Consider the following 12783-nt stretch of genomic DNA (forward strand, 5'->3'; position numbering starts at 1 on the left):
ACTGCCACACATGCAGAGACTGAGGTTAAATGACAGTACATCAGTAGATAAGTAGGCTAACTCAGTAGGTGATAATGTCACTGCTGTGTTTGAAGCCCTGCTAGTCTGTTGCGCAATAATAGATTGAGGTCACAAAGCTGTAAGTGGCCACAAAATGTGCTGATCTGTATGACTGGTTAAAGCATTTACACTAGGTGCCATCATGTATTTTGAAAGGTCAGTGCATGTACGGAAGTTGGGAAGTGTTGTACCTCAGCAGAAAATAACTGTTACCTGTACAGTAAACTTAAAAAAAGGATTGGAAGGGCAAGGTGAAATTTATAAAGATGAAAAGATGGACTAATGTACTATACATAAGCATAAAGGTCCACCAAACTAACCAAAAGAACACAGACAATAACAGACTTGTTAATGTCGAGTCTTCCACGTCGCTATTTGTTCAATTTAAGAGGTGAATTCGAAGTGCAGCAGTTAAACTCTAGGCTAGGGGATACAAATCCTGGCGGGGATATGCCTTGGCACGACACCGGAACAACCTGAATCTATTCCTGAATTATGTTATCACATACCGTAGCCTAATCGTTGTTAACTGAAGCTGCTACTACTTTTGAGAAAGGCTACACCTGAGATCAGGCCTCAAGAACTGTGCAGTGTGCAGAAAGAAGGTGTAAACCTTTGTTGGGCAATCAAGGCAGACGCTCGTTGGTTGAGAGTGCAGTATATAGCTTATGGTCTCCAGCCCTCTCAAGCTTCTGGTTGGCAGAAACATGAGAACAGCATCATTCTGAGCGCACGGACCGAGGACCTACAGTCGCAGGTTTCCTTTGCTTGTCAATTCGTCTAGTTTTATATTCCGTAGGCTATTTTTAATTTCACAATGAAGGAGAGGAGACATACCCAGCCCTTTTTGGCGAGATGTAAACTTGTGTTAGTTGGAGACGTTCAATGCGGAAAAACGGCAATGTTGCAAGTCTTGGCCAAGGACTGCTATCCGGAGGTAGGCTGTGACCGTACACCTGACACAATACAAAATAAAATATATTACAAGCTGTATTTACGTTAGCTGTTTCCTTTTGACCAGGAAAATAACTATTTTTTGTTAAAATGGACCGATTTAAACTCGAAGCTGGATAATAATGTTCAATTTAAAATAATCTGAAAACCTGTAGCCTTCTTGGTCATGCAATCCTTTTTCTCTTCAGACCTATGTTCCAACAGTGTTTGAGAATTACACAGCCTGTCTTGAGCTTGAGGACCAGCGCGTGGAGCTCAGTCTTTGGGACACCTCAGGTGAGATGGCAGGGTAAAGGTTTTGCCGTTGGAAGAGACTACTCTTAATGGAGTGTCCCCCGAAGCCCATCGAATTTCTACCTCCCTATGTTTCCGTGTTGTGTTCTGAAGTTAGTACGCTAATAACGGCATGTTCTGCACGGTATCTGCCCTCAGTGGAACCTTAGTTGGTAAACAAATGAGCCCAGGCCCATTGTGTGTGTTTATTTCCTATCACACATTTCTAAGCCCTGTTATTGTAGGAGTTTATGAATGTTGGATTGTTGGATTGCAATCACTTAATCCCTAATAGTTTTCAAGCATATATCTTTGCTCTGTGGTCTAGCTCTGTATGCTTAGATGTAGGAGTGCCCAATTATCTCAGATAAAAGTAACAACTGTCTGCATCTCCTTTTCATTCATTGTACCCCCTCCTTATATTGCATTCCTGTTTGGAATACATATTATTGTACACACGCAAGCATATACATACATCAGCTGTCATGTTACATTAATCTTGTGAACTGTTGATGGGTCCATTATGAATTCAGAGAAATCCAGCTGCTAGTAGTTGCAAGTTGTGGGTACCCACTGACACCATTTTCATTAAATAACATAATCGATGGGATCAACATCAGAGGGGACTGTTAGAGTTGTACTTGGCTAGAACTCTGTAATTGGATTCAGTTCAATTTTGCCAGTTGGCTTGCTGGGGGTGGGGGGGTGTGGGGGGGTGGGGGCTCGGACAGAGAGATCGAGAGAGTGTGTTTAGTGTGTGATGTGCATGGGGTAGATAAGCCTCTGATCGAGCAAAATAAATTTATTACCTCCCCTATGGCCCTGTGATGTGGTTTGGCTAAAAAGCCTTATGTAACTGGAAGCACTGCAGGGTAGGTTTGTCTACAAAACACACTGACCATTCTAGAGATGGACTTACATAAGGATCTCATGAAACATAATGTTTTTGCAGAGCTTGATTTTTGCAGCTCATGTTTTACAAGTATTAAGGAATAAGACACAACTTAAGTGATTACAATACAAGTTTCTTTGTAAGTTATTAATGACCTCAATTGTCAGGAGGTTACCACTCTATACTGGCATCTAAATCATTCCCATTTCATCATCATTCCCTTTTCATCGTCCTTCAAGCATTCCTCCAGCTATCCATCCCTAACTTTTAAAGCTTTTTATCTGGCTCTTTGACGTCTTGGTCTGATAGAATTCTATCCTTTATGGACGTAATCTTTCCCTCTCTCTCTCTCTCTCTCTCTCTCTCTCTCTCTCTCTCTCTCTCTCTCTCTCTCTCTCTCTCTCCCTCTCCCTCTCCCTCTCCCTCTCCCTCTCCCTCTCCCTCCCTCTCCCTCTCCCTCTCCCTCTCCCTCTCCCTCTCCCTCTCCCTCTCCCTCTCCCTCTCTCTCTCCCTCTCCCTCTCTCTCTCTCTCTCTCTCTCTCTCTCTCTCTCTCTCTCCCTCACACACACACACCACACATTATTCCAATGGGTTATGCGTGAGGGGCAAGGCCGGGTATTTCAGTCATGTACCGTGTGGTTAGAGCCCACAGCAGAAGCATCCAAGCATCTTTGGATAGCTCTGACCAATGACTAACTCTGTCTCTTTATCCTTCTGCATTTTTTAATCATCCATCATGCACCCCCCCTCCCCTATTTCTTCCATCTCAGCCTACACATTCTGTCATCATAGTTTTACCTTTAGTATTTGGATCTTTAACTATTTTTATCTCTCTGTGTCTTCCTGTCTGCATTTAGATGTATGTACAGCTCTGATACAAGGTTAGGGTAGGTTTATGTTTGGTACTGCCAAGATTTCAGACAAAATATATCTCATTTAACTTCACAGAAACACACAAGTTGGATACAATAAGGGGCAGTAGATTTTACCAGTTGTGTGCGGGGTTTCATTCAGTGTGAGGGTAGTAAGAATTATTAGTAAGGTTTTAAGGAAGTAAAATCTTATTTCATTGACTTGGGTGAGGTTTAGGGTGTAAGGTGTCAGTCAGAGGTTTCGGGGTTGAGAATGCACATAAGTAAACCCTACTACTCACCCCATTTTGTAAGCGATCATTCAATTAATTCCTGTGTTTCAGAAAACTGCAAAAATGTTAAGCAGGAATGAGTGAGAAGGCAGACGGACAGTCCAAGGAGACAATTGCGAACACATAGAAGGGAACAAGTGAGAACAAGGTAAAGGAGAGTCTGGGATGGGGACAGTTGGAAAGGACAGCGGCAACATACAACACATTCAACATTAGGAAGATGTCTATGTACTAATGAGTCTAGCATGCAGTGTCAATGTCTAAGTGTCTCATGCGTCAGTCAGATTCTAAGAGACACCACATCCCTTCTGTCTTCCAGCTACCCTTCATATCTCCTACAAAACACATCCCTATACTGTACATCCTTTTTTCAGTCCCCCTCTCTCTCTCTCTCTCTCTCTCTCTCTCTCTCTCTCTCTCTCTCTCTCTCTCTCTCTCTCTCTCTCTCTCTCTCTCTCTCTCTCTCTCTCTCTCTCTCTCTCTCTCTCTCTCTCTCTCTCTCTCTCTCTCTCTCTCTTTCTGATAATCTTATCTCATTATCTCACCGGAATGAACCTTCGATATACATTTTTGTCTGTGTCCTTTCCATCTTTCATAAAGAGACAGTTTATCTGACACTGGGTCTTAGAAACTGAACATGACTCGACTCCTCACTGCTATTGATGTTTTTTAGGATGGAAAATGCCTTTAACAGATTTTGATACTCAGGCCAGTAGGGTCAGCTTCTTGGCTTGATTTGTGATGGTGATTGTATGTCAACAGCTGTGAGTGGGAGGTATTAGGTAGGTGTTGCTGCATCCTCTCCTTTCTACAGATCTATCTCTCTATTTCCACAATTGCATCACTCTGGGGAAGCCTGTGTCCATGTGGACAATACTTAAGAAAAAAGGTACATTTCTACAGTGTTGTTAAAAAAAATACAAATAAAACATGAACCATTGCAGATGCAGATTAGGCTGGGAACATCATGTTTTGGGCCTTGTGAGGTTGTTTCATTGTGTCATTGTGTCTTAGCTAGATCCTCTTTCTGCTGTCTCAGAGGATGAGGAAATTAGTGTTATCAATAGACCGGGTTGAACAATAACTGCTAGTTGAACAAGAAAATATGCTTGCTTTGTCATTTAACATAATGGCATCCAAATATAGGGTATTTTAAACTGACAGCATTTTGTGATAACATCCCAGAGGAAAAAGTTCTTGATAGATTATATCCTTGTTTATTTTGTATTTAATGAGTTTCCGGCTGCCTTTTGGACTGGAGAGACAGGAATAGGAAATTAAATGGTGTTGTTTTGGTGAGAGCTGAAGTTGTATGGAGGGGTACAATAGATGACAGACATCCTGCCTGTGCCTCTTTATAGCACAGGACTCTTCCTGTGAAACAGGTCAAGTCAAGCATACAGTATATGTGACTGATTGTATTAGAAACACTAACATAACTTTAGCACTTTAAAGTAAAGTGTTAAGTGTAAAATTGAAGTGTAAAATAAAGATTTAAAGGTTTATTCATAATTGAATGATGTGTATCACCAAAGAAACCTAAAAAATACAAACATCTTTTTTCTTTATCATATTTCATCAGTGATTTAAGCAAGAGATCAGGATGCATTGTGATTGTGGTAATTATTGTGTAGTTTTACTAAGTATTTGTATTTGTGTGTGGTTTAATGTGGTTTAGTGAAAGAACTCTGAAGAGGAAAGTATGTGGTTTAATGAAACGGTTTACTGTGAGGGTTTTATGGTAAGGAATAGGTAGGATATGCCTTGTGTATGCAGAGAATTGTGGCGCAGGGGGTTATAATAGAATGTTGGAATTAGGCATTTTCTACCAAGGCTGTTGCCGTAGTTACCACAGGGGGTAGTGGGTGGCGGCCTGTGTGGGGGACAGACTACTGCACCGGCACAAACCACACACACATGCACACATGCACACAAACACACATGCAAACATGCACACAGACACACTCCCACAGACACACAAAGATAGATAGTGGAAAAAGCCTTCTCCTGTTAAAGTCCAACCGTAGACTACAGCAACCAAGCATCTATCCACCTGCAACCCTGCAGCTATCGTGCCCCCGGAATGTCTCTCCATAACACGATCCCTCAACCTGTACTAATCATTGCTGTGAATTATGTCTACAAAAGGTAGAACTTCAGTCACTTTAATATGCTGTTGAGACTGATGCTATTCTCTGTGTCACCCCTCCAGGCTCTCCTTATTATGACAATGTGCGACCCCTCTGCTACAGTGACTCAGACGCGGTTCTTCTTTGTTTTGACATTAGCAGACCGGACACAGTGGATAGTGCACTGAAGAAGGTACAGGTGTTTTCATAGAGTTATGAGCAACATAGTTTTATTGGATTATTGTGCCCAGTGACAGTACTATGACAGTTGTGTGTGCTTTTCATTTCAGTGGAAGACAGAGATCCTTGATTTCTGCCCCAGCACACGCATCCTCCTGATTGGCTGTAAGACAGACCTGCGCACAGACGTATGCACGCTAATGGAGCTGTCCAATCAGAAGCAGACTCCCATCTCCCATGAGCAGGTTATTATCTGTCTGTTACAACCCCAAACATAGTCGAGGGCTATGTAGAGGAACATAACATAATCCACCAGTTGACACTGTGGAGAACAGGTAGTGGTATACACACACATAAGAGAGCAATGTTCTCGCCTCTCTAAAGAGTTTTTCCTTGTCTTCCTAGAGAGTTTAAGGTTAGTGTACTATACAATGTCCAAACCTGCATGATGAAAATGTAAGGCCATGAGCATTTGACCTGCCTACTCGGCCTCCCCTGGGCTAGCTACAGGGACATCGGACAATGAGGAGAAAAGGCAAACACAATCGCAAACCAACAGAGTACAAGGAACATAATGCAGGGGAGTTTAGATGGTCCCACCACAAACAGGCCGCATAAAGGGATGTGACATATCTGACTTATATTTGACTTTGTCTGTCCCTGCCCCACTTACTGTGTGCTCTTTGTCAACCTGGTTGCAGGGTTCATCCATGGCTAAGCAGTTGGGAGCGGAGGCCTACCTGGAGTGCTCAGCTTTCACCTCAGAGAAGAGCATCAACAGTGTATTCCGCACAGCAGCCTTGGCCTGCCTCAACAAGCTGCAGCCCTCATCCAAACCTAGCCCCACCAGACGCCTCTCCAAGAGGCTCCTCCACCTTCCCAGCAAGTCAGAGTTGCTCTCCTCCACCTTCAACAAGGATAAGGCCAAAAGCTGCTCCATCATGTGAATAAGATGGCTGCTGGGGAGAGGTATTCCATTGACTGGTTCTGTTGACTGGAGGGTACTGGATGCTTGGAGATGAGGGGATGTAGGGCATGACAACCTTTTCTCTGGACCCCTCTCTCCTCCACCACATCCTGCCTACCCTCGCTGATGAACCCCCATGTGGTCATGTTTTTACTGTAGCTTCACACTGCCACATGATCCTCACCCCACCCACGTTCCAACATAAATATTAGTAAGCCTGAGTGTGATTGATGCTCAGTTTCTCTACCCTTTCTTCTCCGAAGGTGGTTGTAAACACTGCATTTGATTACATTACGTTGATGAGACGTTTTCAGAATGCAGTGGTGTGTGCTTTCTCCTATCCATCTCCATCTTACTTAATGTTAATATAAAACGTGATATCTTCTGAAAGGCTCAGATGGACACCTACAGTCATGTGGTAAAGAAGACTGAAAAAGAGGGGCCGTAGTGTAGGTCCTTAGACTCCATATATGGAGGAACCATAACCTCAGCAGTACTACATCCAAAAAAGTACCTTTGTAAAGGACAGTGGGGTATGGGGGAGGGATATGGCAAGCAGTGTCTTCAGTAGAAGCTGTGGGAATGAGGAAGTACAACCAGGACGGAAGCAGTGCAATGTGACTCCTCACTCACAAGGGCCACCAGCAGTCTCGGGAGGGCATGCTGTGACAGATAAGACGGAGAGCCATATAAAGGATGCGGGGATTTGTTTTTTGTCACCCTTCCTCCCCTTTTATGAGTTGCCATCCATCTCAGTTCTAATTGCCTCTCTTCTGTATCCCCGTTATTACCTCAGGTATTGATTGAGAGGTTCTAGAATGTGCTGTTTATTATTATTTCTCTCATGATGCAGTAAATGCTGCTCTATGGACAGCAGCATTACTTGTTCTCTTGAGGAAATATATTAAGAAATCTTGATTTCACATCAGCCCTTTCATGTCCATCTGTTTATTGTGAAATGCCAAAAGCAGAAAGACCCCTGGCTAATGTTAGCATTTGGATCATTTCTCTTTCTAAAATCTTCTGACTTGTGGTTACATAAACCTTGAGCTTTTATTTGTAACATTGAAAGTTAAGTCAAGTAACCATGATGCCTAAACAAGCTGAATTGTGCCTGGGATCAGCTAAGTCTAGGTCCTCCTCCTGTGGCAAGGGTGACAGTCCATCTGGGGTTCTTCATTCCAATAGTCTGGCTAGTTGCCTTTAAAAAAGAAGGTGTCTCTTTCAACTGAGTGTTCTTGTGGGTGTCTGGATCATGAGATGGGAGGTGGGTTTGAATGCAAATGAACAAACAGGCTGGTCCTGTATGTAGAAAGTTATTTTAAAATTTTCTCACTTATATTTTCAAGTCTTTTGTGATTATTTCTGTTTTCAGAAATACCCTTCTTAAAAGTATTTTTTGTTATCTTTGTTGAGGTCCTTATTGAATTTTCTGAAGTAATCTGGTTTTAGGGGCTGCCATCAGCTGACTAATTGAGAATGAGTGATTTGTAGGTTTGCACAGAGGCTCAGAGTTCCTTGCCATACAGAACACTGGAATTTCATGTGTTGCCTAGCAACACCATGAGCAGGGCAAGAGCTGAGTCCTGGTGACTGGGATGCCATGGTTCCTGTGTCTGAGAGAGAAGGATGGCTCTCTAGCAGGGAGCTTCACTTTTCATTTTGTAGCATCTCTCTCCATGCTAATGGCTGGACGGATAACAAACTAGAATCATCCCCAAACTGGTGGTGGCAGTTTTGGACCTTTTGGAAACAACATAATCATTAGTAGTGCGTAGCATGACCTTACATCTGCCTGAGCTGTTAAGACATAGTCCATTTGACTGAGAGATCATGTCACAGGAATCTCGTTTTTTTGCTGTGGACAGACTTTCTATGGTTGTAGATATTTCTTTGTTGAGATGGTTGTTGAACTCCAAAGGATTATACAAGGAAGTTGGTGTCAAGATTACTTAATATTATTGTTCCTGGCGTGTTTTACAGTTTCCTATAAGTGTTTGCTTAATTTAGTCAATACTGTATCACTCTTAATTTTATTTGATGTATGTGCAGTAGGCTAAAGCCTTGCCCTAAACTATGTTGAAGGCCTGTGCTTTTAACCATCCTTTTAATTTCTTGTTAATTAATCTGAATAAAGATAATGTATCTGTTCTTCAGATACATTACTTTTCTGCCTTTTTATACTTGGAGACTCACAACACATGTCACAGATTCACATTCTGTAGTAAGCCCACAAAAATATAAAATTGACAAAAAGCATCAAACGACAACACAGCAATAACAGCACAAAAGCATTGACAAACACAAAACGTTTGAAACATTTAAACTCAAGTGGAATAATGCTTTTGTGTTGTCACTTAATGCTGAAGTTTTGTACATTGTACATTTGTTTTTTCCAATTATCTTTTGTTAATGCTATTGTGTTAAGGGTTAATGTTATTGTGTTGTCAGCTTTTGTTTGCTTTGCTAATGTTGTTTTGAATAAAAACTAGAATTGATTGGCATGGCTGATAACATATTACAAATGTGCCAGTCATGATTAATGCAATTGAAGACTATGCTGTAGGCCTAGTTGAATGCCTAAGTCTTAACATTTAGAATAAAAAGCAGCATGAGCACAGGACAGAAAGTTATAATTATATGAATTATTCTTACAGTTTCTTCTATTTCAAAGGGAACTCTTAAGCTTTAACCATAGCAATCTACATAGGACTAACCACTGAAACAAGCAGTAACATGTTTCTGTATGAAATTGGATTCCAGATTGAAGATATATAGAGTTACAGAGAAATGTTTGGGCTGGCCACTGGTCACTGTTAGGTTTTCTGGAGGACTGATGTTTCTGTTATTCATTCACCAAGAGACTGATGTAACAGCAGAATATTATGTAATGGTCAGGTCACATAGTGCTTCCAAGAATCTTTACTGCCCCCCTTTATAGTGTTTCATTCTCAATAAAAATCAGGTATAGCATTAAAATCAAATAATAATTAGATTAAGATTTTTGATTGCTGTCATGATGTCACAACAACAATATAGCAGTGAGGCATGAGCATAGTCCAGGGATGCAGTACTCTCTGTCCGCCTGCCTGCCTGCCCTCTCTCTCTCTCTCTCTCTCTCTCTCTCTCTCTCTCTCTCTCTCTCTCTCTCTCTCTCTCTCTCTCTCTCTCTCTCTCTCTCTCTCTCTCTCTCTCTCTCTCTCTCTCTCTCTCTCTCTCTCTCTCTCTCTCTCTCTCTCTCTCTCTCTCTCTCTCTCTCTCTCTCTCTCTCTCTCTCTCTCTCTCTCTCTCTCTCTCTCTCTCTCTCTCTCTCTCTCTCTCTCACACACACACACACAAACACCACACATTATTCCAATGGGTAATGCTTGAGGGGCACGGCCGGGTATTTCAGTCATGTACCCTGTGGTTAGAGCCCACAGCAGAAGCATCCAAGCATCTTTGGATAGCTCTGACCAATGAATAGCTCTGTCTCTTTATCCTTCTGCATTTTTTTTTTCATCCATCATGCACCCCCCCTCCCCTATTTCTTCTATCTCAGCCTACACTTTATGTCATCATAGTTTTACCTTTTGTATTTGGATCTTTAACAATTTTTATCTCCATCTATGTTTTCCTGTCTGCATTTAGATGTATGCACAGCTCTGATACAAGGTTAGGGTAGGTTTATGTTTGGTACTACCAAGATTGCAGACAAAAGATATCTCATTTTACTTCACAGAAACCCACACACAGATCCTCTACACTGGTACTTTCACAGCAATAGGGTACAATAAGAGACTTCTACAAGAGCAATAAGAGCACGTGTCCAGAGCACATCTGGGTTGGGGTGGTGCCTGAGGGGGTGCCTGATACAGACAGACAGCGACCAGAAGACTAACAGAAGTGGGAACACTTACTTCCCTTACCGCAACATCTATATCTCTTGTACACTTCAGCCTAAGAGTCCTCCTAGCAGAGCTGAGTTTCTCTAGGTAATTTGCTAATATGAATAGCAGGTGGTATGTTGTTCTCACTGTCTACCTGCCTGCCTATGTATGCCAGCAGAACTCACAAACATATGCCAGGAGTCTGGAAAAGAAGGCAAACATCTGCCCAGGCCCATGAATCTATTAGCCAGTCAGCCATGTCTGCTCCAGGAAATACTTCTGCCGCATGGGTCTGATGGTGTGATGTATGGTACAGCTCTGGATGTACTTGTCTGCCCTACCCAGGAGTAGGATGTCATGGTACTGTTCATGTAATTTAAACAAATAATTACTTTGTTTTCACATTATGTATCTGACTGTGCTGTGCATACAGAAAAATATTAAAAACACATACAGTCAACCATTTACCTTAGAATTCGTGCATTCAGACTTTCCAAACTTTGAATAGACTAAAGAAAATCCAAGACCTTGGACATTACACTTTTATTAAGTCTTGAAGCCTGCCCCTTTAAAATAGATGCAGTCATTTTTCTTCATTATTAAAATAGATAGACAATAGGAAAATATGTGTAAGTGGCCAGGGTGGGGCCACAGGCAAAGGAACTTTGATGCAAAAAGATTTAATTTGGAAGAATAGTTCTACCCTGATAAGCTCAGACCCTTTTGTGGAGTTTGGTAGTAATGATCAGTTCAGCCATCATCATTACCAAACAAGCACACAATTCATCAGACATGACACACATACACAGCCTTTCTCAGACGTGGCACTGCGACAACAGGAGAGTGAGGTGGGGGTGTCAGGGTGAGGGGGTGCAGAGTTCTGCTGAATGATTACTGATGAGCTATCTGCACCCAGTCTGTGATGAAACACCTCAGACAGAGTGCTGTTTTGGCCACTGTGACAATTGCCATAACTCTTGTCTCTTGGTACAAGAAATGGGGCTCTATGAAACAGGCTCAGTGGAGCGAGGAGAGTGAACTGACATAGTGTCTGTACCCTCAGAGCGTCTGTCTGCCTAGGTTTTCATCTCAACTTAGTGTTACCATCTCTTCTGTCTGTTTGTGTGTGTGTGTCCGTTCTTTTGTGTCTGTTTTTGTTTGCTTGTTTATGTCTAAAAAATTGTGTGTTTCTCCTTTTTCATATGCTGGTTGGTTTGTAACAAGATAATACCTCTGGCCTGTCCAAAAGAGCCAAAGGATTGTTTTTGACTCATTCTTCTGTGACGGTTATTTATTCTTCACTTGATTTCTTTGCCTAAAACTGTCAGTTGTGTTCAGACCATTTGCATCCCTCTGTATGGATGTATGTGCGTTTGGCTGCCCAGTGAAGCACATTGCCTCCCCCAGACAGCAGACGCCAAGGCCTGCAGCCCCAGGATAAAAACAAAACATAAACCATATCAAACAATATTAGCATATTTAATGTGTTCATAGTCAAAACAAATTGCTACTAGATGGCATAGATTATGCATTATAATGTATAATGCAACTGCAAACTTCACCATTCAGTCAGTTTTCTTTGTGTTAAATATATTTTTCCTAATTTTGATTCATTTAAATATTATGTATAAATGTGGTCAGGGGGGGGGTTGCATTTGTTTTTCCATGTGTCAGTGTGTGTTTTTGTCTTTTGAACACTTAGAATTATGGTGTGTGCTTTGCATATATTTTTTTCCATGTGCAGAGATGAGCACTACTCCTGTGCTCTTACGCATACTTGCCCTCAACTCAGGCCTGCTGGAAAGCTATGTCCTCCTATAAGAATGTCAGAGGTTCCCAGACTCCCTTGTTCACCAACCCCTCAAGCAACCTTCACCCAGGCCCTTCTGTTCTACCATGGAGACCCCAATTAGTAATTCTGTGCTCTCTTATCTTACCACCTTATCCTCCTTACCACTCTGGCATACCCTGAGGGCTTGTAAACAGTGATTGCTACTAAGCTGTGTAATTAGGCAACCAAGCCTGGCATCAGTGCTTGGCATGATTTGGTTGAGGTGTGGGGGATGGGGTCATGGCACATGGGGTGTTGGGGGTAGGGGATCCAATGGATATTCTTGTTGGGGCAGAGTGCTGATTTTGTACATCTGAAGCACATTTTGTTTGAAGGTCAGGTAACGCTACTGCTTAAGTAAGGCTTAGTTAAGACCGGAAGAATCGTAATGGTTTGTGGAGAAGTAATCCATAAATAATATTATAATTGGCTCCATTATTGACTCAAGATGATGGAAAAAGTATATAAATATTTAAAATTAAA

General features: G+C 42.0%; 1 protein-coding gene across 1 annotated transcript; it reads left to right on the forward strand.

Annotated features, from left to right (window-relative positions):
* The first annotated feature begins 217 nt into the window (after positions 1-217).
* On the forward strand, positions 218-8771 carry LOC146252086 (rho-related GTP-binding protein Rho6-like). Its single transcript, XM_084681002.1, has 5 exons — positions 218-997; positions 1203-1290; positions 5537-5646; positions 5744-5878; positions 6335-8771. The coding sequence occupies exons 1-5, from the start codon at positions 878-880 to the stop codon at positions 6578-6580; spliced, it is 699 nt and encodes a 232-aa protein (XP_084537128.1). The 5' UTR covers positions 218-877; the 3' UTR covers positions 6581-8771.
* The last annotated feature ends 4012 nt before the right edge of the window (positions 8772-12783 follow it).

Source organism: Hypomesus nipponensis, chromosome 18 (assembly GCF_054491055.1).
Source record: "Hypomesus nipponensis isolate SF chromosome 18, ASM5449105v1, whole genome shotgun sequence".
NCBI classification, from domain to species: domain Eukaryota; kingdom Metazoa; phylum Chordata; class Actinopteri; order Osmeriformes; family Osmeridae; genus Hypomesus; species Hypomesus nipponensis.